A 27,937-nucleotide genomic window follows, 5' to 3' on the forward strand; every position below is an offset into this window, starting at 1 on the left:
TTTTATCTTTGCTGGACTCAATATCTTTTTTGCTTGCAATAGGAGTTGTGTGTCTAGGAGACCCCTTATCTTTAGTATGAGGTAAAAATTTTGTCTTTTGTTTTGAGATAGAAGGATTTTCTTTTTGTGTGTAAAGTGTTGAGCATTGGGCATTTATTAGAGATTGAGTTGTTGGGCTAGATAATGTAGGTTTCCATTCCCACTCGTTTTTAATTTCAGCCAGAGCTTTATCATAAAGTTCTTGATTTCATTTAGATATTTTTTCAACCGGGTACTTAAGTCTATTGTTGTAATAGTGACACAAGTCATTTTTGTTAACATTTGTAGTTTTATCTGAAGCAAAAAATTGTACTTTGTGACATTTTTATAAGTTTCACTATCTACATGTATTATTTTTCCAGGCCAATCAGGGTAACACCTCACTTTGGCAAAGACTAAAGTTCCAACTGAAAACTCACTATTTAGAATAGAATATATTTTATTGCGTTGACAATATATATTACATTGTATTGCAATAGTCAATAATACCAATTTTTTACGGTATTTATCTTAAAAACTAAATCCATTCACTCGACTTTCCATACAGTTGCACGCAGGCACACATTCATACACATACAAAATTCATAATTCGTGGGATCAACCCCCAGGATTGCAACACTGCCGCGAATATCAATCCCAAGTGTGCTCCATAAACTCGCCAACTGAGTAAAAAGCACAAGACACCAGGTAGTGTTTTAATAGGGTTTTAAATTTTTTTGGATTTGTTTCTAAATTTAGTGTTTCAGGGAGATTGTTAATGAATTTGATCCCAGCTTGAGAAGGGAGGCGTTCAAATGCTGCTGTTCTACGCTGTCGGGCTCGAAAGCGCCCCCGAGCTCTTGTCTCGTATTTGTGTATATCACTGACCTGCGTCAATATACACTGAAATCGACAGTAAAATGAAGTCTCTAAAATATACAAGCTGGGTAGAGTTAGCAAGTTGAGCTCCCTGAAGGCACTTCGACATGACTCTCTGTTGTTCAATTTTGCGATGATTCGAACAGCTTTTTTCTGCAGCCTGAATACTCTTTCCAAGTTTGATATGGCACAACTGCCCCACAGAGAAATTCCGTACGACAGGTATGGAAATATTAATCCATAGTAAGCCATCATTAAGACATCAGACGTACAAAACTTTGATAAATTGCGAAGGACAAAAATTCCAGTTGCCAATTTAGCACATACACTTTCAATGTGAACTTTCCAGGTTAACCCTTTATCTAGGTGTATTCCTAGAAATTTAGCAGAATCAGTTTCTTCCAGAACAATGTTATCCATCATTACTGTTGGGGTTTCATAAGTAATCAACCCACGTAAACAGAAGTTGATGTAATTTGTCTTTTCATGATTAGTTTTGAGATTATTTACCAGAAAATTTTGAATGCAGGAGTTAAGATCAATGAAGGTTTGAATCTCCAATGTAGTTAGAGAATCAGCCCGGAAACAGAGAGTCGTGTCATCTGCGTATTGAATGATTTTCCCATATAAGGCTGACGCATGGATATTATTCACATAAATCAAGAAAAGGACAGGACCCAAGATTGATCCCTGTGGGACTCCTTGGTATATTCTAATAGTACTTGATACTGCATTCTGGACCTGAACACATTGACTTCTACTGCTCAAGTATGAGTGGAGCCACTGGTGTGCTGTCCCTCGTACACCACAGCCTTCCAGCTTGTGTAGCAATATACCATGATTAACAGTATCAAACGCTTTTGAGAGATCAAGAAAGACACTGAGCGTTCTTTGGTGTGTCTCAAAGCCTTCCACAATAAAGTCTACAAGTTGTGTGATTGCTCCAAAAGTTGATCTTCCTGGTCTGAAACCAAATTGTAGATCAGACAAAATTTTGTGTTTGTCAAGAAAATTAAGAAGTCGGTCCAGGAACAGTTTTTCAAAAATTTTGCTAAAAACAGGTAAAATTGAAATTGGTCGATAGTTATCCGCTAACTTTGGATCGCCTTTTTTGAAAACAGGTACGACTTTTGCCAATTGGAGTGCGGATGGGAATGTGCCAGTTTCGAAAGAAACATTTATGATTTTTGTCAATGGGCTTAATATGTGCTGATAACATTGTTTTATAAGCCACATTGATATGCCATTTATGTCATTGGAAGTTTTAGCTGAAAAACTTCTAACAATACGTCCCACTTCGTCCTCACACACAGGGGCCAGAACCATAGATGAAGCAGGGGTATGTGTGGTGACTGTATCCAGTTCCAATTCACGGTCAGCATCAAGAGAACCAGCCACTGAGGAGAAAAATTTATTAAATTCCAAAGCTATTGCATTTGGATCGGTTAATTTTATCCCATCAGCATCAAGCTGAATGGATTTTGAAGATGCTTTATTTGTTGAGTTTTTTATAATGTTCCAAGCTGTCTTAGAAAAGTTAGATGACTGTTTTAGTTTATTGTTTATTTCGTATGATTTTGCAGCAGTTATTACTTTTTTATAAATTCTTTTGTAATTTCTATAGAAGGATTTGAATCTATAATCATTAGTGTTCCTGAATATTTCATTATAGAATTTTAATTTATTTCTAGAAATCAGAATTCCAGGTGTTATCCAAGAATTCTTCTGAACTTTACCTTTTGTTTTTATTTTCCTAAGGGGACAGCAAACATTTAAGTGGAACAAGAAACAACTGTTGAAGGAGTCGAATATTGTGTCTGCAGAAGTAAAAGAATCTTAAAAAATCCAATTTTCATCTGCCAGACATTTATTTAAAAGATTTATATTATGTGGATGGACATTTCTCCTTAAAATAATGTTGTGGGATTCTTGGCTCACTGAACATCCACGGATCACCACCTCCTGTGCGTAATGGTCGGATATAGCAGTGTTCAGCACTGACACAGAACTATTGAGTACGTTTGTTATGACATTATCAATGGCAGTGCTCGATGTCGCTGTCACACGAGTTGGCGAGTTCACAGACCAGCTAAGACTAAAAGATTTGAGCAAGTCTCTAAGCTGTTGAGTTTGCTTATCATTCATATTTAAAACATTAATATTGATATCCCCCATTATAACAAAATATTTAAAATTATTGAGGAGATAGTTTAGAAGCCGCTCAAGTCTCTCGAAAAAAACACCAAATTGGCCATTTGGTGATCTGTACAAACCAACTACAGCAATTCTCCCGAGAGAACTCAAGCAGACCTCAACTCCAGCCATCTCAAAATCTAATTCAATTCCTACATTAAACCTCAGTGGCTCAGACTTGATTCGATCTCGAACTAAAATTGCTACTCCACCTCCCTTATAAAATTGACGCTGAAAGGATTGGGCCAGATCAAAGTTAATAATTTTGAAAAAATTTATTGTTTCGTTTGTAAATCCGTGTTCCGAAACTATGAAGATGTCTTGTTTAAGTTCCTCACATAGAAGAGAAAGTTCATCTAACTTATTTGTTGCAGTTTGAGCATTTTGGTGGACTATGCTGAACGTAGAATTTGTTAACAAAGTTTTATGCCTGTGTTTTACTTTTTGGAAGAGGTTTAAGTTCTGTGTTGCAACTCTGGGGGTGGAACCTGTGTCCCTAAAAAAATCATCTGTACAAGTTTTGTTGTCCACTGTACTCATATTTTCTATAACTCTATTTAGTGGAGAATTCATTGCCAGTGTGTGGAGTTAACTCAATAACTTAAAAATTATATTTTACCAATTATATCAAATATAGTTATAGTATTAATTTTAGTATAGTTGTAGTATTAATTTTCAGTTAATTATATAAAATATGTAATATTATTCAATAATATTTTCTCCTTTTATAAAATATATGTACAAGCAAAGTTAATTAGTAAAAATGTAACTAGTGATAATATTGTCAGAAAGTAGTTTAAGAATGAACCTGCTTTATATGTTCAAGGTCAATGTCACATGGGTTTGATTGTTGTCACCAGTCTATGGCCACATGAGTCAGAGTGATCAGTTGTAAAATAGATTAAATCACTAACTGAATAATATTGGTAATCAGCTGTTTTGGCAAGTTTTATCTTGATGTTGGCAGAATAACCAGTTATAGCTGAATAAAGTAGTTCTATTGTATTTATTTAATTTATTTATAGTCAGTAAAAAGTTCTCAAAATGAATAACTCTTCATAACAGTTGCTCTATACAAAACATCCACTCTCTGCAAGTTCAATATATGTGCTCAAACAAAACATATGTTATAGAGCATGCAATGTAAGTACAAATAAAGTAAAGTATAAATATTTACTGAACAAATTTTTTAAAAACATGAACTTATAGATTCTTCACTAGTAAAATACTGTACTTTTCAAAATTAAATCACAACACATAACAACTTGTACTTTAAATTAATAAATTTCATTACAACCACAGAGGCTTAAAAAACTACAAAACACTTAAAAATGGCCCCTTAATACATTCTTATTGCCTTAGAAGTATGATGTTATCATACCAGGAGTACACCACACCACATGTAACAGCCTTCACTGAAGTTGCATGAAAATTTCACGTCTGTAGCTCATTTCATTCTGTTATTTAGACAACATGTATTATTGTTTCATACATTAACATAACATATGATTGAACTCGGTTTGTTTATAAATTAATTTATACTACAATTTTCTCATGGTTAATCATAAGCTCAATGCGAAAATGTTCATTAAGGCTCTGCCAAATGCACCTTCATCAAACTAAATATTGCCTACATAGAAATGGAGCTTCATGCAAAATTTCTGGATCAGTTCTTTCCTGAGATATCTTATAAATAGATAGGTATAACATTTTTCCTGCCCTTCAAGTGATAGATTTCGCTAATGCTCACCAAAGAATATCTCAAATTTTACATGTGATTATTTTACGAACAAGTATAACAAATAAATCTCACTATAAAGTGAGTGGCACAATACCTGGCTAGAGTGGCATCTATTTGTGAAATCCAGGGTACAGCTAACTTGATTTTGCGCCTGTAGTTGGTATCCTTGGCGATGGGGTTGTGGTCCAAGTACACAGTCACCAGTTGTTTGTTGTGCGACAGGACATCCACATTGCTCCAGTCACTCACCAGGTTGTCGTTCAACTAAATACAGATCATGCCATTTCTTAGTTACAGATTTATTCTACTGAGACCTAACTATAGCTAAAAAACTGAGAGCATCTACAACTACCGTAATGATGACCATACTATCAATTAATTTCTATTCTACAGCTGATTTTCATTGGTAAGAGGTGTTTTTTATATCTTTAAAATATAGATGCCTTGTTATTGTGCAAAGCTAATTTATTTTAACAAAACAACCTAATCAAAAACCACTTGGAAGAAGGACAGTTATGTAACAAATTATTAGTTTTAAGCATAAAACATTTAACTGATGAGAAAAATTTGTTGCTTTTCATCAACTTTGTTTGAACAGGCTTATAGATAATAATAGTTATACAGTAATAATCGTACAATGAACTTAACTACCCGGCGTATATAGGTAGCTTACTCTTTGGTTGTATTACTGTTACAAGGACTGTCCTGGCAAGAAACCCAATGGCTAAATAACCTTCAGATATCTGCTTTAGCACACTGATTGTAGTAGACGAACCTCACGACTACCTAGAATGCTCTAAAGTCAGTATATGACTCGTGTCACAGTGAAGGTGTTAATTCCGTACTCTATTTAAGAGAGGTAGAGATGTATCATAGTTTAAAACACAAACTGCAGTGGCACGTACCTCACAACTACCTAGATAGGCCAACAGCATATAGTTGATATCACAAAGTGTTAACTACATATTCTATTCTTAACAAGAGATTTATCATAGTTTAACACACTGACTGCAGTGGATGCACCTCACAACTAACCAGACTGCTCTAAAGTATATGATTAGTGTCACAGTGAAGGCATTAACAACAAATTCTGTAGCTATAGATGTATAATACTTTAACATTCTTAGCTAGAGATGTATCGTAGTTTAACACACTGACTGCAGTGGATGCACCTCACAACTAACCAGACTGCTCTAAAGTATATGATTAGTGTCACAGTGAAGGCGTTAACAACAAATTCTGTAGCTATAGATGTATAATACTTTAACATTCTTAGCTAGAGATGTATCGTAGTTTAACACACTGACTGCAGTGGATGCACCTCACAACTAACCAGACTGCTCTAAAGTATATGATTAGTGTCACAGTGAAGGCGTTAACAACAAATTCTGTCGCTAGAGATGTATCATATTTTAACACTCTGACTGCACCTCACAACTAACCAGACTGCTCTAAAGTATATGATTAGTGTCACAGTGAAGGCGTTAACAACAAATTCTGTAGCTAGAGATGTATAATACTTTAACACATTCTTAGCTAGAGATGTATCGTATTTTAACAAACTGACTGCAGTGGATGCACCTCACAACTAACCAGACTGCTCTAAAGTATATGATTAGTGTCACAGTGAAGGCGTTAACAACAAATTCTGTAGCTAGAGATGTATAATACTTTAAACACTCTTAGCTGGAGATGTATCATAGTTAAATACATTCTTAGCTAGAGATGTGTCATAGTTTGACACATTAACTGCAGTGGGTATGTACCTCACGACTATCCTGACTGTCTTAATGTCGGTAAAGTATTATAAACTGAGTAAAGTATTAGAGAGGCCTGCTTACTTCTAACTTTACCTGGAAAAGCAAGACCTTTAAATGTGACTGTGCCTGACACTCTGCAATTGATCAACTTGTCACAGTAAATCTGTTAAGCCTTTCCACCATTATTTACATCAAAACTAAAAATTTTTCAGCTGATTTGTTGTAATTATTATGGCTAAAAAATGGAAAGTTTTCACAAAACTAATAAAGTTTATTTTTGAGACCAACTTTTTTTTAGTCTCTCTAATCGTATATTAAATTAGAGGAAACCTAAGAACTGAGAAAAAAATTAGAAGAGCGGAATGGTGGCAGACTTGTTACAGGCACAGGGAAAACGATATCAGCTGACAGCCGACATGCTAAAGATTAAAAGATTTAATTTTGTTTGATCCGATAACTATACAGCATGCCATAGTATGAAAACTACTATGACTTGTTTCAAAATGTTTGTAATGTCCATGACACATGGCAAACAATCAATGGTGTCATGGCATCTTAATAACTTTGGTTTTCACTCAAATTTCAAAATGTAATGGGAAAAACACTTTTAAAAGGACTTACCCAAAACTCCTCTAGTTGTTGCAAGTGGGAAATGCCACTGATGGAGGTGATCTTGTTTTGAGCCAGATCCAGGGTGGAGATCTTGGTGTTGTGGTCTAAACCATGGATCTGGATGATCCCATTCTCCGAGAGATACAACTCCTGCAGCTCCGTCAGAGCATCTAGTCCCGATATCTCTGTCAGTCTGTTGGCCTGTCAACCGACACAAAAGACAGGTAAGTATGACAAAAGGACATGCACCCAACTCTACTGTATGCTGCGATAATGAACACATTGAATACGGAGCCCGAGTATAGGTCGGGCTAGAACTTACGCCGTTGTATACAGAGCTCGACCTATACTCAGGCTCTGGTATTTAATTCAATACGTTTAGGTTTTAGGTAAAAAATCGGGTTTAGTTGTTTCACACCATTTCCTATGTTATATTGCTTATATTTATACGTCTTTTTATGACAAGTAACAGTTGTGCAACTGTAAAAATAGTGTTTTCAACGATTGCACAGCTGCTTAGTTACGTAACCGACTGATGACGCAGTGATGCGAGCATTGTTGTTGTCTGGTGTGTATTTGTAAACAAAGTTCCACTGTTAGTGAATAAAGTGATACATGTTGGTTTAGTGATGATTTAGTTTATTTTGATTGGTTTCTTAGTGATACAAGATTGATTGATCATGATATCAGATTCTGAGCATGATTTGGAGGTGGATGATCGTATTTTTAATTAAAATAAAAGATCATCTGCGATTCAATTTTAAAGAATCTCAGGTCAAATTTATGATTCTGGATCGGAGGGTGAGTTTCTTAACGACAATGATCCTGATCCAGATTTTGAGGTTAGGCCTAATGATCAAGACGTGAGTGATGCTGACTATGGTTATGATAGACCTTCCATTAGTACTAACATGAACACTTTCTTTCTTTTATGTGAATTTTATATCAAAAACACATTTTATAGAACATCGGGTGTTAAAAAACCGTTTATACAATACTAGGTGGATGAAAAATAAAACGTTTATACAAAGTTACAATTTTTCAAATTTTATTTTTTTCCATAATTTTGTTCAGATATTAATTTTTTAATAAAAAGGCATATTTTCTAAAACTGTGTGTTCTCCTCTTTAATTTGATATATAATAGGGTAGGTTAAAACAATGTCTTCATAATTTTTAACATTTTTAAAAATAACAAATAATGGCCAGTATACTGAGTAAATTCATTGTTATAGGCTTAGGGTTCAATGTGTTAAATATAAATAACTAAGGATTTGCGATGAATGCAGCTAACTATATTTAGACCTTTACTTGTCAAACTCATGGAAAATACAAAAGGAAGCCTGAATGCTATACTTGAGTAATTATATATATCCACAAAGTACTAGGACTAGATCTCGCTATGAATAATAAAAATAACATTTAAAACGAACTGGCACATATGTGATTAAGACTAAAAATAACAAGATTACTATTCATGAGTGAAATGTATAATTTGTCATCCCACACATTATTATTACTTATACACAAATGTTATTTATGACAGGGTTGCTACAGGAGTCCAATAATGAAATTCCCTGACTTTTCCCTGATTTCCAGACCAAATTTTTCATTTTTCCCTGACTTTTTTCGACGCAATCCCCAGGGTTTTTGGCTGCCTGCTTCATGCGCCGCGTCGTCTGCAGGCTTGGACTCGGCGCGGCGGCAGTAAGTTTATTTGTGTAAAGGGATTTTATATTTTTCCCTGACCAACGTCGAAATTCCCTGACTTGAGACCGGATTCCCTGACTTTTCCCTGATTTCCAGTCCTGTTTTTTTTTCCCTGACTTCCCTGACCTGTAGCATCCCTGTATGACTTAAAGTGTAATAATATATTATTATATATACAAAATATATAATTTTAGTTAAACGTTTAATAACCTAAAAGTTCTTTACTGTTTTCTACATGTAAATCAAATAATTTTGTAAGAAATTGAAAATAAAATTAGGAATCTCAAATGTTGTCTGAGTTAGTTTAAAATATAGATAATTAAAAGAGAAAGAGAGAGACGAATCTGGGTAACACACTGACTGCGGAAGACGCTAGTACAAAGTAGTCTCGGAGTCAGTACAATAGAAGAACACTATAGAGCCATCAGAAATCAGAAACTCTTTATTACAAGATTTCTTAGAGAAATGTATAGCGTCAGTTTACAGTGGATAAAATTCAAATTGTATACAAAAATAATGTCACTCTTGAATGTCTTTCCAGTGCACATATTCATCTAGGGTGTAGAAGGGTCTTGATGTCAGCCAGTCATTCAGCGATGACTTCAGCTTCATTCCTTTAAGAGCTTTTAGTTCTTGTGGTAGTATGTTGTACAGCTTCTTGCCAGCATATGACGGTTTTCTTTCATACAGTGTAAGATGGTGGGCTGGTAGTGGGTAGTTTGCAGGATGTCGGGTGTAGTAGTCGTGGTGGTCAGCAGCTCGAGGTAGGTTCTTCCCATCAACATACAGTATAACCTCCCGAATATAGAGGGCAATCACTGTCATGATTTTTAGGTTCTTAAAGGCTTCTTTACAGGTGTCTCTGGGGCCCAGGCAGTTAAGAATCCTTATAGCTTTTAAGAATCTGAAGTCGCAGTAGTCGTTGTAGGTTCTCTGGAGTTGTTCCTCTCCGCTATCCCGTATCGAATATGGGTTTCAAATATTGCAGAGTAAGTAGTCTTTGCAGTTGGGGTGTTACTGATTGTTTTTATTCGCTTCAAGATATAAAGACTGGTAATTAATTTCTTACATAGCTTTTCAATCTGTTGTGTACATGACATTTTTTCATCGATTATCACGCCCAGAAAGTTGGTGGATGGCTTTACATAAACATCTGGTAGGACTGGTACCTGGTTTAGCCTTCTACCAAATGCTAGCTGGTTAGTCTTAGACATTAACTACCAAGTCGTTGTAGTGGCAGTACTGGTATGCCATGTTCAATGAGGTGTATGAGCGTACCACCAACTGTTCAGTAGAGTTTTCTGAAGAGACAAGGGTTGTATCATCTGCATACATGAGCGTATGACAGAGACTGTCCAAATATTGAGGCATGTTGTTTGTAAATAAGATAAACGATACAGGGCCAAGGACAGATCCTTGTGGTACACTTCTATTTATAGGGAATGGTTTTGATCTTACAGTATGGATCTGTCCTCTTTCCGTGTGTAAACTTCGACCAGTTGGCTGCGTTGTTCCAGGTAGCTCTTGAGCCAGTTAAGGGCAGTACGTCTAATGCCCAGATTTTCAAATTTGTTTAAAATGAGAGAGTGGCCAAGACAATCAAACGTCTCACTGAAATATAGTGTTAATAATTTAATTTTATGTATAAATTTACATGTCCATGGAACTTGTTTTGGATTGAAGACTTACAAAATAGAAATTGAATATTCTAAGTCTTAAATAAACAACATGCCATTTACAAATAGTGAAAAAAAGGCTCTGAGAACATTGCTTTCCACAAATGTTCTTCTTTTAATTCTACTACATTATATACCACATTCCAACTGTAGTGTTGGAAAAAAAGTGAAGATAAATATTTAGATGCATACCTTTAAAATTATATACATTAAAACCCTGGTATAACGTTTTCCTGCCAGAATGGCCAGTGCTGACATTGTAAGCAAAAAATGTATAAGCGAACTTGTGATATTCTTCTTTCTTTGTTACTCAAATTATTGGTTTAGACATTTTATAGATTATCTACATGCTATAGAGTATAAAGATGAGTTGAAACCAAATCTCAAATCCTCTGAATCTTAACCCTTTAAGGAGTATGGACGTCATATGACGTCTTCCTTTGATAGTCTAAAATGAGTTCAAAATCCCCTGATGAAATCCAAAAATTACCAAAGGAGTAAAAAATTAAAATCTTTAAAATTTCCTCAAAAATGTTTATTTACATTTGAAAGTTTAATAAAAAAGGACTACGTGTTTTACAAGTCAATATTTCAGCACTTTTTCAAAATCAAATGTCTTATTTCCTCACTACCACAGACTTAATCAGTATTGTCTGCCATTTGAACAACAGTAACAAACTAGATGGTTGTTTAACAAATATGTCACTCTCACAAGATAAAAATATCCAGTATACAAGGAATGCAGCATATTCTGACAGCAAAGCGATGCGCGCGCGTGACGCGACCTTGAGTCGGGGGCTTCTACCGGGTGTCTACTGCGATCTGGTGGTAAAATCAGATTACAAGTGAATGTGAGCACAAACATGGAAGTTAAGTATGTTGCCGATAGATGGAACCACTTTACAGACTAATCTAACTAAAGGCAATCAGTAATAGTGATGCATTTATGATAATACAAAAATACAAAGGCTAAACGTCATATGACGTCCGTACTCCTTTGGACCACTATAAGAATATATGTCATATGACGTCCTTACTCATTATGTAGCGTTTACACTCACTCCTTAAAGGGTTAAAAAAAATCGGATTTGAGAAACAATGGACGAGATTCAATTAACAATTGAATATTAATTAATGGACAGTCTGAGAACATAGCGGCAAGTGACTTCTTCCTTATGCCAAACTATTCAACAATGAAAGAGAACTATGACAAGAAAGTAGTATTGCTTTGCATCATCTGTGTGTTGTGATTGTCAATCGATATGGATAGGAGAGAAATGTAAGAGGTCAAGCTGAAGCGAGTTCTTTATTGTATGAACAATATCATTGTTCCACGAATAACTGTAGATGAAAAAAAATTGGAGATAGTCAATCAAAGTACACAGTAAGTTTTTTAAACAATATTTGACTTCAATATTCTATGCCTATCTCCAAGCACTGAAACAATTTAATTTGAGAAAAACAGCTGATCGGCAGTACGCACATTAACAGTTGCTGAATAGTGTTTTTGACATTCTTTGTGTATGAAAAAGCGTAGATAGGTTTAACCTAATTAACAAATTATGGGAGTTTTGTAAGTAATATTTTGCTTGATGTTCCTAATATCTATATTTATGTACGTGTATTGCCGAAAATCAGCTGTGTCTATTCAATGCAAAACAGCTGAAGGCCATTATGCAAATTACCAATAGCTAAAACGTGTTTATGTCATACTTTATGTATGAAAACCCATAGATAGATAATCTAATTGATTACTCTTCAAATCATTGTAGTTTTGTAAACTAAAAGTTATGGTAATTTTGTAAATAACATTTTGCTCGCGGTTCGTATATATATTTATTTACGTGGATCGCCATGAGTCAAATGTATCTATTCGTGCTAGACGGTGAATGTTATATGTTCAAGTTCACGCATTTGCCATGCAGCGCATCTGCAGCTCAGGGGAAAACAAACAGATGATTGCACATTTTTGTTTACCTTTTAATTTGTTTATAAATTACAAGGTAGCCTATACAAGGGAGGCCCGGCAGTGAGGGAGGATTTCCAAGAACACTTTGCTAGGATGCTGAATTACCATAGTAATACAGTGGTATTTTGCTGACGTACTACGGTAACTACCACAACCCTCACATCCATTGTACTCTAAAACAATTGTCGAAAATGGTGATTTTCGGACACAAAAATGTTAAGTGATCAAAATGTAATGATACACAATGCGTAGGTGGGAAGGCATTACAAGGAGGAAACCTTAAATGTGGGATTTTTGTTGTACTAAAAAGGCCCAATTTATCAGTGAATGCTAAAATAGACGTTATAAGCAGGAAATAGTTATATGTGGTAGACATTATAACAGAGTTTCACTGTACCAAACTCTGCAACCAAAAATAATAACAGTAAAATGGTTTATGATTTTCTAATTTGATTTGATGTCCATACGGATATATGCTATTCATTGAAATATATTTCTTTCTATACAAAAAAAGTAAAATGTGTCACTAATAGATAATTCTAGGCCCATTGAGAAAAGAAAACATTTTAACTATAAGCAACTACTGCATGAACTTACCTGAAAGCTTACAATTGTGAGCTTTTTTAGTGTTTCCACATTTTCAATTTTGGTTATTTTATTTTTTCCTAGGTACAAATTTTCTAGTTCATCTAGTCCCTGTAAGTTTTCAACAACCTGAAAACATTTCAACAATCAGTAAAACATTTATGATCTTATATTTACAATTGACGATTAATTTATTTTAAAACACCATTCATTATTTGTATAAATTAGTATACTATAGAAATTTGTTATTTAAAATACAGCACCTTCCAGCTATACAACCTGAACTCACTGTGACTAGGACGTTGTTTCAAGTGATTGATTCTTACATTTTTATTCACTATATAGTTAAATGTTAATTGTCCTAGTGTATCCAATTTTAAGTGAGTCTTCATCACCCTATCATGCTTTTTTTGCTTACCTAACACAACCAATTTTCAACAATAAACTTTTCAAGGAAGACTCACACAGTAATGATTCAATTATCAACTTCAAATATGATAAACACTCAAAAATTGTATGATTTACATAGTTTAAACTTCAATATGCTTATTTTTAAAGCACCATATTTAATGAACTTAACCCATAAAAGAATAATGTAGGATCTCAAAAACTTTTCTGTACTCATGGTTTGTAGTTTTTTCAATACTATTAACCCTTATAACGTCACAGACGCCGTATGGCGCATAGACAAACTATCTCCAAACGGCAAAGACGCGGTACGGCGCATCGACACAAAACTGCGTCTATAGCAAATTTAAGTTCCTTTTAAATCCGATCAATGTCACTAACGGTATGCGTCAACCATGTGTGTGGGTTATTGACCTATGTCAAGCGTCAAAATATAGCTGTCGCGTTACATTGTTTGAAACAATAGACGCGGTGTCTAGACACTCTCCCCGCCACACGGCACAGACGCCGTACAGCGCACGCGCTTTTATAACCGCGTGTCTAACCATCGCTGAGTCGGTTTCCTTCGTCGTGTTTTCTGTTTATTTGGTTTTTATTTATTTTTAATTTTATTATATATAATTTATTATAAATATAATTTATTTTAATTATATTTATATAATTGTCTGGTAATGTTTGTAGTTTAGCTAATAAATTTTGTGTGCCTTTTATTTTGACTTTATTTATATCTACAATTTAATGTCCCATAAATATATGTACGTACAAGATAATTTTAAAATTTTTACTTTTTTATACTTACCATAATTATAGAAAGTAAAAATAAAAATGAACTTTACACATTAAAATTTTTTTTTTTTTTTTAATATTGTGCCGTTTGCTGGAAGTCGTGAAAAGATATACTGACGTTATAAGGGTTAATAGTTATTCAGAGAAAACTAAGCATTTTTTTACTTTTATCATTTACATACTTAAAAAGTAAATTTATAATGACAACAACAATAAAATATTTTACAAGGTCCTCAACAATTACATAGTTCAGAAGACTTTCACCCCAAGCATTGCTTATACAATTAAATTCTTGAAATACTATATATAACCATCACAAAGCAGAGACCTAACAGACATTAAACCATAACTACCAACAGACATCAATCTGTACAAAATATATATAGCTAAGTTTATATCAACACAAGTATACATAACCAACAACCAAACTCACCAACAGTTATGATCAACATGGCCTCTTCATTACAGGATGCCTCTTCATTGACAATTTAAAACTATCTTTGTTGAAGTTATTATATTTCTTTTTTATTACTAGATTGTTATTTCTCTTACTAGCCTAGGATAATAGTAGGCAATTTTGCATGTACTTTTGTTTTAACGAATTCTGTTGTACGTTTGGTTTGAAAATTTTCAAGCAATCATTTTTCAGCAACTAATCCAACCCTCAGATATCAGAGAATCGCCTGGGATGCCTTCTCAATGAACTTTGCATCTAGATTCAATATTACTTCTTATTAATCTGTGCCTGGTCTGACATTAGAATTGTTTCCCTATTTGTTGTTTAAGCTACCAATATTTTAATCAAATAAATCGATTTACTATTCAGGTTAATTTTGTAAAAGATCAAAACATTAAATTAAAAGAAAATTACATACTTACCCTAATTTTGTTATCGCCTAACTCAAGAAGCCTAAGCTTTTTCAGGTGGTTGACATTTTCTATTTTGGATATTTTATTTGAGCATAAGTATAACTTTTCTAAGTTCTCCAGTTTCTCCAGACCACCAATCTCTTTGATACGGTTGAACGATAAATCTAAAATTCTGGAAAAAAGGAAGAGAGCATTATTACAAATTACATGCAGCATAGGATAACAATACGATTAATTATTATATACTGTGAATAATGTTGAAATTATTTATCACTTTTCTTTCAGATCATTTTAAAATTTTTTATATATATATATATATATATATATATAGAGAGAGAGAGAGAGAGAGAGAGAGCCAATTTTAGGTTATGTTAGGTTACACATTATTACTAATTAATAAAGAAAAATCAAAATAGTAGAATACTGTACACATGTTGAAGTAATAATAAGTAATTAATTTAGTTGAATGATAATTTAACATTAAACTTTGCAGACTTATTAACAATCTTGTAGAGTAAAAATGGCTTCAGTTACTATTAATATTATTTGTAATTATGTCCAACTCAAATCAATAAATAAAAGGACAACAATTTACACCAAAACACCAAGTAAATAATAAAAAAATAAGAGGCCTTAAGCAAAATTTCTTATAATAATAAAACTGAGTTGTGATTTACAATTTAAATCAAATTAAAATACTGTAGTAAAATTATATTGTTAATTTATGTCCAAATGTTCAAGATAGATGACAATCTTTAATACTGCCATAATAACAAAGTGTAATGCTTCATTTTACCTAAATCATATTCTGGGTGTCCAATTATATTAACTGTAGACTCGTAGCAACTTTCAGTTTATCAAGTTGTGTCTCATTAGGATTAGTGTTATCACAAATTGTGTTGTCTCATGGTTTCTGAATTATCTACAGCCTATATGTTTTAAATGATGAACAAAACTCTTATTTCGTTTTTAAATGATTTTAATCCCAATTAAAAAAAATTCAACAAAGCATTGAAAGTACAACAAATTAGGAGTTAGATTAAATATATTGTTTAATGTTAAAGTAAACACAAATACCATTAAATGCTCTAAACATGTGCAAAAATAGACCAATAAAAATTTATTTTCTCAATATAAAAAAATTCAATAAATAAAAAAGGCGGCAAACTTTTATTATTTACTTTTTATATACCTTGTAAGATTCTTGCTACAACTACTTTTTATGTAATTTGATGTAAAAGTGTTTAACCTGTTGGGGAGTACTGACAGCTATAACCGTCATCCTACCTAGTGTATACTAGAGTAAGCAAAATTATCCTTAATGAACTCCAGGGAGTAAAGAACAAATTTTTTTTGTTTTCATTCAAAATGTATTGAAACCTTACAAAATATCATAATAATGCATTTTTTGGATCTACAACTTGATAAATTCATACATTTTGTTTTTTTTTTTAATTTTACAAACGTATGATAGTGTTCAAAACACGGGTACACACAAAGTGCTACTTCACATTTTGTGCACTCATAAGCAGTTTCTTTCCTTTTACGCTCACCCCGTGTTGTATTTGAACACACAAAGCAGCGTTTTAGCTTCCTTCGGCCATTTTCCCTTACTGGTAGTGGGCGGGGGAAATGGCGACCTGACAAGCGTAGCGGCTGCTGGGCTCCGCCCAACGGACGCGTCACAGCTGCGGCCTCTTCTCTTGGTGCAACATGTGCTTCCAGTATCTGTCTGATAACGTTAATTCGGAAGTCCATGATGTGAACCTTAGCATTTGGGTTTTTTGATACCATGTATAGCCTATAAATGGACGTGGCGCGAGAAAATGACAGAACATTTGGCGGCAAATCTGTGATTATGTATTCCGTCACTAGGAGACAGCACCGTACAGCAATAATTACTTTGAACATTTCACAGTCGAAATAGTATGTAAGAACGCCATTAGAGTGCATAAACAGTTGCAATATTGATTGTTTTAGCAACCCCGTCATGGACGGTCATAACCGTCAATACTCTTTTGGGATCAAACGGCTGTAACCGTCTGTACTCTTTTGGAACAACTTTCAGCTACTCCTCAACAGGTTAAAGACCACTTTTTGTCAAACTAATGAAACATTATTTTTCAGTTCAAAGTCAGGTATATTAAGAAAAGTATACACAATACAATACTGTAACTCAAAACGTTAACGAGTCATGAATTTGTAAGTAGAAGATACATAGGCTACACAGACAGACAGAAAACCAAGCATTTCGTAAAACGTTTTACTTATTTTTTCTAGATGTAAGTAATAATCTGAAGTTTGATACAATGTCTTGAAAATGCACTGTATAGTAGATGTGTTTACAAATTACTATAATGAACTTTACCAGATGATTTGTTAGGTCTTAATATACAAGAAATACTGTATATAATTTGGCCCTAACTTGCTTAGTTTTCTATCTGTTTCTTTAGAAAAATACATAACTCTTAAAACAGTTCTAGTCTTGCAATTTGGCCATAAATATTAGAAACAAACTTAATGATAGCAATTTAATAAAATCTGTTCACTTGTTCAAAATTGGCAGCTGTTTTACAATGTCCATGCAAAAAATTTAACAAAACTGGCGTAAGAAAAAAATCATTAGAAAAAACTAAAATTTGCTTTTAAAAAAATTCTATAACTTTGTTATTAATGACCACTTTTTTATCAATACATTATAATTTATTGGTCTTTTGCAATAAGATAATTTATTTAGGACTTGAAATATTTAACTGATTAAGAGCTGTAAAAACTAAAGCTTTTTTACAAATAAAAAAATGAATTATTGATTTAAAACTTGCCCTCTTTTTCTTTCTTAACCAAAAGTACACAATGACACAGCTTGAATTGGAGGGAACAAGGTGTAATGTTTAACATAAACCGAACAAAGTGATTTACACTTAAATTAACATTTGCTAAGTGATGTGGTAAGTTGCTGTCAGACCACCATCTGAGACCGGCTCACTCTCCCTTGTTTATCACTTACATCACTTACACGCACAATACGGTCTTTGTTGAGTTACTGTATATGATATTCAGATAATTCATCCTGAATTTACTATCATTCAATACAATAATTCTGAAACTTCATAAAACAAAATTTTAAATAAAATTAGTGTCACAATAGATTTTCAAACTATATGTTTTAATAACCATTATATACAGTTACCTACATGTCTATATTGCAATTATACTTGTATCACTGGATTGCATTACACACATGTTTTCCTGTGAAAAATGAATCATCTTAATCCTGGGAACATGATGGAATTAGGTGTCATTAATATGATCTCATCCTTCACTTTCCCTTTCAGGTAGTTTATGAGTCATTCTATCAACCAGTTTGAAGGATTCTCACCGACCTCTAAATCTTTCTTTGCTTTGGGAAGTAAATTGCCTGTCATTTAGGACAGGATGACCAAACATTTACTTATTAAAAATTAATTATAATAAATTTGGCCTTATCACTTATAATTTGAGATGTCATTAATTTTTAAAAATATTAATTGTGGTGAAAATACAAAGCTATATGGTTATATATTACACTCTAACAATGACAAACATAATTTTTCTTTAAGCATATTGATAAAATAATGTTTTTTACTAGCTTCTGAGGGAGAGGAGTCATTGAAATAATTATCAGATCCTAGGAGATCATAACGGTGTTTTTCTGAAGTGAAATGTTTTGCTAGTGAGTTCTCATATGAGAATGAATAAGCTATATAGAAAGTTTCCTCGTGAATGACTAAGGCTTTTAGTGAGCACCTCTGATTGTAGTAGTTCAAACAATATACGGTAAATGAAATTACAAACTATATATAAATATTTTCTTTTTTTCAGAGATAATATATAATGGTCATTATCAGAGTTTTTCGCTACAAGACGTATTTTGGTTTGGTCCAAAGAGTCCATTGCAATAAGCTGCGGTCTTAAATTATAGGATAAAAATTATATTACTCAACATTTACATATTTTGATGAACAATTATTAATTTATGTTACAATGCAATAAATGTTTAATTTTTCATTGATATATCACTATTTTAGTTGATTACGCTAAAATAAAGTAATTTATTAACATGATTTTTAGGTATCCTTGAAAACTAATACGAGGCATAAGTTTCTTCCTTAATTAAAATATAGTAAAAAAAAAAAACTTTAATTTATAATAATTATAAATGTTATTATTTATATTAATTATTAAAATGTTATTATTGCTATTCAACAATGAACTGTCAAAGATATTAATTTTAGAGTTTTTCACGATTTAAGTTTTTTGATCTGACATGAGATCAAAAAAACAACTATTCGTTTCATGAATTTCCAATGCAACAAAGTGAAAATTTTCAAAAGACTCTACATGTGTAAACACTATTTTCAAAATATTGTGAATGCAATTTTATAAAAAAGTTATCATCCATTGTTTCCTGAAAAATAATAAACAACGAATTCAGAAACATTTATATGTAGTTGGATTAATTTTTTTATTTCAATTTAGGTTTTTGTTTTTCATTATAAGTAAAAAAGGAAATATATATATATTTCGTTAATGTATATATATATATATACTGTATATATATATATATATATTTACTGTATATATATATATATATATTTACTGTATATATATATATATATATATATACGTTTACATTTTTTGGTAAATAGTGAAATGTTGTGTTAAACAAAAAATTACATATTTATATTCTAAATATTTTTTGTATGCTTATTATATTTTGTAACCTTTTCTATGTTGTAGAGCATAACATTTCAGAACATAATTTTTGTTTTTTTTTCTAGGTTTATATGTAAAAATGTTTGTTTTAAACTTAAGAAGTGTTTTTCAAGAAATAAAGTTGATAAAAACACAATATATTGTCAGAAAAAGCTTCAAATGAAGTAATTTTATTATAATAAAAAAATGTTCTAATAATAGTTGTCTAAGTTCACCTGACTTATTTATCACTTATTATCACTCATAGTGTCCAATAAATAAAAAATAATGAAATAATCAGTTTGTAAACTAGGCCTAAGGCCTAGACAAAACAATTTTTACATCACAAATTTAGCATACAGATCCCTGAATATTACTAAATTATTATCCGATAAATGAATCACAAATAAAACCATTGTTAGAACCAAGCTTAGAATTCACAAATAAAAGTTTAGAATACACAATGAGTAATGCCGATGCATCACTATTGGAGTCATAGTCCTCTCAAAATTACAGTTTGTTCACAAAATAAACAGTTATAATTTACTTATTCCATGAAAATATCTATACCACTTGGTGGCAAATTTCACAAGGAAAAGTTTGATGCCGCTTTGACATTAACACAACTCTAATAATAATATGAGAAACACCAATTAATTTGATATATTTGTCCTACTTAACCCTTTCAGTGTCAGACATTCTCCCTAGTGCGTGTGCAAGAAATGCCAGGCATAGTGCCATATGCTCATGCAAGAAGAGCCAGGCTATAATTGCCAATTTTTCAGCAGTTTGCAAAAACTGTCACAGTTTTGTTATTTATTGATGAAAATTGTTACTTTTTGTTTTGTTTTGCTCTAAACAATGTGCTTTAAATTAATACTGAAAAATAAATTTACTACAACATGCATTAAAAATATAAAACCAGAAAAACTTTTACTTACATAAAATTTTATGATGAATTTTTCAGTTTGGTGTAAATATAAACGAGCTCCTCACGCCTGAGATTTAATGGGGTGATCAACCGAGGCGGAGAGAAAGAGTGGGGACAGAGCCGAGCAGTACCGATAAATCCCAAAAATTCCTGACAAACTCTGTACATGCGGCTGATAGCGACCTCAGTTCGGAACGGTTCTGATTTCTATTATCTTACGAATTAATGAGTCGTTTTATATCCGAATTAATGAGTCGTTTTATATCCGAACATATCTGCAAAACATAGAAGTTATATCGAATTAATTATATTAATATAGAACTTTCTTTATAACTCCAAAGACACTTTACACGAACATATCTGCAAAACATAGAAATTATATTGAATTAATTATATTAATATTGAACTTCCTTTATAACTCCAAAGACACTTTACAAAATGTGAGATGGTGCACAACGAATAAAATGTCATAATCTTTTTGTGCTATTGGAATATATTCAAATTAATAGGGCAAAAGCAACATATTATAATGTGGAGTCCTTAATTGGTAGTAAATAAATTAATAATTACACTACAAAATCTGTAATAAGAGTTATGTAATAGCTGTAATAAACTAAGGGTAATAAAAAAAGATTAAAAAAGAAACTTGCGAGTAAATATTCAACCAAAAACATAATTATAGAAATATGACAAAATCAATGACAACTACCTGACTTAAATACCTAACATAGCACGTGACATCATTAATAAATACAAAATTTTGCTAATTATATTATATTACTGTAACTGACAAATTCAGTTTAAGATCATATATGAATATATTTTTGGTTTACAATTTTAAACACTTATATTTATGTAAGAAATATTACACTTATATTACAGAAATTTTATGTAATACGGATGATGAAAATAATTTAGTCCTACTGATCTCTAATGCTACGAATATAAAGATTTATGATACAATTACAATTACACAAATTTATATAATTTATTGAAGTCTGCCATTGTTACTCAGAAGGCTTAATTAAGTCTAGGCAAATTTCTAACTTTTCCTCCTCTGTGAGGCCTCTCTGCGAGGATTTTTTGTTCTTTTTCGTAGAAAAATAACTCCTCTGTTTGGTAATATTGGTATTGCCTGGTTGCCTTCTGTTTACACTCTTCTTCCTAAAAACACAGTAGAAGCTAAAAACACAGTGGTACATTTTAAGAGGCTTGTCACATTGATTGCCTGCAATTAAATTGTGCTGCATCCTGCAACATCCAGCTTTGAAAATGTAATTTAAATATATGTATGCTGTACTAAACTACGGAAAGGGGTTTGAAAAATACAGTGATACATTTTAATAGGTTTGCCAAGTACTGAACTAAATTAAATTCAGATGAGTACAGAGCGAGAACGCGCGGACTGCCCATTCCACTATTCTAATACACGGGCTATCTGTAGTTGGCAGGAGGGGCCCCTCCATCCCCACTCTTTCTCTCCGCCTCGGTTGATCACCCCATTAAATCTCAGGCGTGAGGAGCTCGTTAAATATAAGGCCAGTAAAAAAATCCTTGTTCCATAAATTGAGTATGTATTTGAACCTCCACATACTTTTGAACACATACACAAAATATTTTACATCTATCTTCAAAAATAAAGGTTTTATCATTGTTTTTCAAAAATAACGCGTATTTGGATTTTTCGCACATCTTGCTAAACACTGTTTTTCACTTTATAAAATTATGTATTAGGCAAATATTGAGAAAAAATAGCCTATTTCAAGTTTAAAATTACACAATTAATAAACACTTATAGCCTACTTAAGTTTTTTTTTATTTGAATGAGAAAAAAATTAACACTTATGAAATGGTAAACAATATGGGTGGAGTCCCCTTTTGCATGTTTTGCACTTCTTCACTCTCCGTTTCACTATCACTCACAACAACATCACTATCGTCTCCTAACACTCTCCGTACAGTGTTTTCACTAAGAGGTGATGCACTACGCTTCATTTTGTAAACATTTTACAACAATAAACGAAACAACAACAAGTTAGCTCGGCACAATCGGCGAAACTGCGTAGTTGGTTAGTAAACAACAGACGACAGCTGACTCAGACTAGCGACGTCCACAGCCACTTGTATTTTGTTTTATTTATAACACTAATGTAATCGAAATACATTCAACTGAATGTTTTTTATTAGTTTATATCTTTATAAATACAATTATAACAAAATTAGGATTGTTTAGATATTTTTTGTATTTTTTACGAATATTTTAAAACACGTCCGTGTAGTCGGACGCTGGCTCTTCTTGCACAATTTACATGCGTCCTTGTAGTCGGACGCTGGCTCTTCTTGCACATTTTATGTACGTCCGTGTAGTCGGACGTTGGCACTGAAAGGGTTAAGTCTGATTTTTTATAGAAAAAGTTTGATCAAAAATATGACTGCAAAATCGAATGTTTCTTGAATGTTGTTCAACATTCAAGAAACATTTTTAGCGACAAGTCACTTATAGCTAACTTACTAAATCACTTCTAACTAAAATTGCGTTTGTTTTAATAGACGATTGTAGCCATAGCAACTGTTTCAAAAAATGTAAATGTACTGTACGGAAATATGGAATCTCTCAAAGATGAATGAGAATGAATTACTCCAGCCCAGTATAGGAAGAATAAACCAGAGAACATAATCTAGAGACATAAAATAAAGTGACACTAGATCTGCATGAACATAATTTTAAAACATCTTAGATACTAACTCCAGGTTGACGAGAGCATCTAGGTTCTCTATGACAGTGATCTGGTTGTCATACAACTCCAGCTCTCGTAGAGTCGTCACTGTTGACAAGTTCTCGATCCGCTTGATGAGGTTCCACCGCAGGTAAAGCCGCTCCAGACACCTCAGAGGTTCCAGGTCCTCTATCTTTGCTATCCGCCGGTGGTTCAGGTCCAGTTCCTGCAAAAAATAAGAACTACACTGCAGTTGTATTTAAAGTACAAATTCAATATAATAACCACTTTTAATCCATCTACACTTTGACTATAAAAAGATGAGAACAACAATTGAGATACAGAAGAAAGGAAAAGGTGGAGAGAAGAGCAATCAACATTATTTTAGTAAACACAAATAAATTAATTTCATGCTTTTTCTTGGTACATATAAAAATCTGTGTACTGTTAATAGTGGTTGAGCTCAGTTACTCCAAAACATGAAATGAACTCAGAATTATTTTGAAATTTGTAGGAGAACTAGGCAAAGTCAACAATTTATTTTGACTATGATAAAATTTGGAACTTAAAGAAAAGAAACTACATATAAATACTTGGTCATTGGTTTTTGCTCAATAAGTGGTGGTGATTGACAAAGCAATGGTTAACAAAAATGTGTTCATTTTGTTTTACTTACTGTAATCTTTCATAACACATGAAATAACACATAACATCACATAATACATCATATCATAATACATCACATAACACATGAAACACATGTAATTATTTCATGACACAATGAAATAAATACAATTTAATATAAATATATTTTATTTACACACAACATAGCTATGGTGGGATGTTTGATTGATTTTAAATCTTAGCTTCAATTTACCTTCCACTCAGTCCAGCATCTGACAATGTCTATGACACATCTGACAGAATTCTGTGACAGTATCAGATTTCAGATGCTGTAACGAGCGGAAGGTGAAATGGAGCTAAATCAAACATTTAAAATAAACCGTATTCAATTAAATTGAAAAAGAATAATCAGTGGAACAATTTGGACTTTCTGTATATTCCTATGTGTGATATAGAAGTTAGTTTTTATTTTTATGAGATATTAAATGTTCTTCTGGGGAACAATATGCCATTTGCATATTGACGTAATTCTTATCACCATATATAATTTTGGCTCATAACATTATTTCTTGTGATGGTACTGCCTGAACAATATAACTCGTTTCTTGAACAAAAGATGAAGAGTCTGGCCTTTATTTTTATATTTATTTATTTATATGATGTTAACCTTTGTATTCATAAATGTTTTACTGTACAGACTCTACTACTTAAAAGCTACCACCTTTAAAACTGATCAATTTTGCAATTTTGTAATTTTTTCAAGAATAGTAAAACTAAATTCCTCTATTGTTGGACATTTCAAATCTATATAATTATACCTAAATTTGGCAATATGTGTCTGCTGAAATCCAAATTTTGTTATAAAATTTAAATCCATAGTTAATTTTTATTACCCATATTTCATAACTATGTATTCTTTATTTAACATCAGTTTTTAGGTCAAATATAAAACATGCATTAAAACGAAATATGAGGTTTGTTCAAAAAGTAACGGTAATTTTTAAGTTTTACACATTTAGAAAGTCCAACTGTCAAGATCTATATATTATGTTGGTACTCATGGTAATGAAGTATAATACAATTTCCAGCTGTATTCATTGTTTACTTTTTCAATCGCAGCTGTTAAGGTTAGACAATTTTTATGAACTAAGCAATTTTCTTTTGTTAAAAAAATTTTGTGTAAGAAATTAAATAGTGTAGTAAATTGTGGGAAATGTTAACAAAGGCCTATGGTGAGCTGGTATTTATAAGTAAAACAAGGGTTTAAGGGTGGTAGAAACATTTCACAGATGGCCGTGAAGACACTGAAAATGACGAACACTCTAGATACCCAAGCACATCAACAACCAATGAAAACATGAAAAAGTGGAAGAAATAGATATGAGCGATCGCAATGGTTGTTACTTATGATCAGAGAAGTCGCTGATGATGTTGGCATATCAATTGGCTCAGGAATGGAAATTATTTTGAATGTTTCGGATATGTGTGGCAGCAGAATTTGTTCACAAATTGTTGAATTTAGAACAAAAACAGCGGTGAATGGACAACCGAATCGTGAATAATGTGTTATTGCTCAAGAGTCACTAATGAATCAACGACGATGTAAAATTACTAAAAAATGTTTTAACAGATGACGAAACATGGGTTTATGGATATGACGTTGAAACTAAGGCTCAATCATCCCATAGGAGGCATTTTGGATAGCCAAGACTAAGACTCGACAATTGCAGTCGAACGTGAAGGTTATGCTCACTGTGTTCTTCAATTTCAATGCCATAGTGCATCATGAATTCTTCTCACAAGGTCAAACGGTCAATAAGGAATACTACCAACAAGTTCAACACTGTTTGTGTGAAGCAATCTAAAAAAAAAAAACTGCCCAGATTTGTGGAAAAACAATTGATGGCTTTTGCACCATGACAATGCACCTGCTCACACTTGATAGCTTAGTCATGAATTTTTGGCCAAAAACAGTACTGTAACGATGCCCCAGCCTTCATATTTTCCACACATGGTTCCGTAAGGTATTTTTTCCACAAACAAAGAGAACCTTTAAGGGGTGCCTTTTACAAGCATAATTGGCATTAAAAGTGCATCGTTGAAAGAGCTAAAAGTTATCCGAAGGTGACAACATTAATGTAAACAAATAAATATATATTTTGCCAACAAATAAAAATTCCTGTTACATTTTGAACATTCTTTGTTTACTATAAACTGTAATAGAGTTATAAACACAAATGTATATTCTTAATGATTAAAAGTATCACGAATTAAAAACTGAAAAATGATTACGAGGAAACTATGAAATAGATTCACATAAATCCATTATAGTTCATTTCCTCCCTTGATATATATGAATGTAATTTTTTAAGTAATGATTAACATTGTAAATTATTATATTGCACCTATTTTGTACTCTATATTCATGACTGATGTCTTCTGATTCTGTCCTCAATTTTACAATAAGCCATACGTAATTCAAAGAAACGTCTCTTGTAAATAAAAGATTTATTACCATAAACAGAATTTTTTTTATTGTTGTATATTTAAATATTTTTCCCCTATATTTATTATATTGCATGTAGACATGAAATCTTTAGTTTAAAGCCTATTAAATCCAATAGTAACTAAATCATTGTTTATTCACATAGAATACCATATACTTCTATATGATATTATCTTAGTATGCTCCTATCACATTCCTAGGATCATTAAAAATCACAACAAAGGTGAGATTTTGACAGAGCAATTATTTTTTAGATAAAAATGTTTTTGTTTCACATAAGCCTAACATATCTGATTGCTAAATGGGTTTTGGTAGTGGCACAATCTGAGTGGCATTTTGTAACTACGTTCAATACACATCTGGCTGGTTCAGTGTCATAGTGAAGGTGCTATTTTAACTACCCTTGACTAGTGTTCAAAATGGTCACCACAATTAACTCTCCCGCCGACTGAAGTAAATAGCATCATTGCATTTCTCTTGGTAAAGGAGAAGACATTATGAACTACACTACAAATGGTGCCAATTGTTTTGTGAAGAACGAACAGTGTTCACAATTTTATTAAACACACCCGAGGAGAAAATGTTCATCGTTATAATACAAGACGAGCCAAAGACTACATCCTTCCAATTCACCACTCCACACAATACAGCAAGAAGCCGTCATACATGGGACGCAAACTATATAATGCACTACATGAATCCATGAAGAACCTCAGCTCTACGAAACTCAAGAAACAACTGCATGACTGGCTGATGGAACGACCACTTTACACACTGGAAGAATTCTTCACTACAACGAAAAACTCTTAAGTAATGTAAAGCAAAACCAAGAAAAATACCTACTACGCGATTTTGACACCATTATATTTCTAAACGAAATTGTAAATAAAGAATTTTTTACTTTGACTTTGAAAAGCAAAGTGGCTGATGCTCTGTAGTTACCTATGACATCGTAAGTTTAGGAAAAATCAAAGTTTCACAGTCGCAGATTATGAAAACATTTTCTACGACTAAGAAACTCGGATATTGTAAATTCTGAGCCCAAGGATACCCAAACTCTTGATTGATGAAGACAAAACAAAGGTAACGAGAAAAAGTTTCTAAAGTTTCTTATCCGATAACATGAAAAATGTGATTTATTTCTTAATCACATGGCCACTGGTGATGAAACATGGGTGGCTTATGTCAATGTCAAACAAAAAAGACAATCAATGGAGTA

The 27,937-nt window shown here is 32.5% G+C and overlaps 1 protein-coding gene across 2 annotated transcripts in view; it reads right to left on the reverse strand.

Moving 5' to 3' along the window:
* The window catches only part of LOC124362057 (protein phosphatase 1 regulatory subunit 7-like), a 46,819-nt gene that overhangs the window by 12,917 nt on the left and 5,965 nt on the right, over positions 1-27,937 (reverse strand). For both annotated transcript variants that reach the window (XM_046816212.1, XM_046816213.1), the window contains 5 exons: positions 23,618-23,814; positions 15,216-15,378; positions 13,155-13,271; positions 7,213-7,404; positions 4,926-5,095 (listed from right to left, as the gene is read on the reverse strand). In XM_046816212.1, coding sequence (XP_046672168.1) covers positions 4,926-5,095; positions 7,213-7,404; positions 13,155-13,271; positions 15,216-15,378; positions 23,618-23,814 — 839 coding nt within the window. The remainder of the gene's footprint in view (positions 1-4,925; positions 5,096-7,212; positions 7,405-13,154; positions 13,272-15,215; positions 15,379-23,617; positions 23,815-27,937) is intronic.

Source organism: Homalodisca vitripennis, chromosome 5 (genome assembly GCF_021130785.1).
Source record: "Homalodisca vitripennis isolate AUS2020 chromosome 5, UT_GWSS_2.1, whole genome shotgun sequence".
NCBI lineage: Eukaryota > Metazoa > Arthropoda > Insecta > Hemiptera > Cicadellidae > Homalodisca > Homalodisca vitripennis.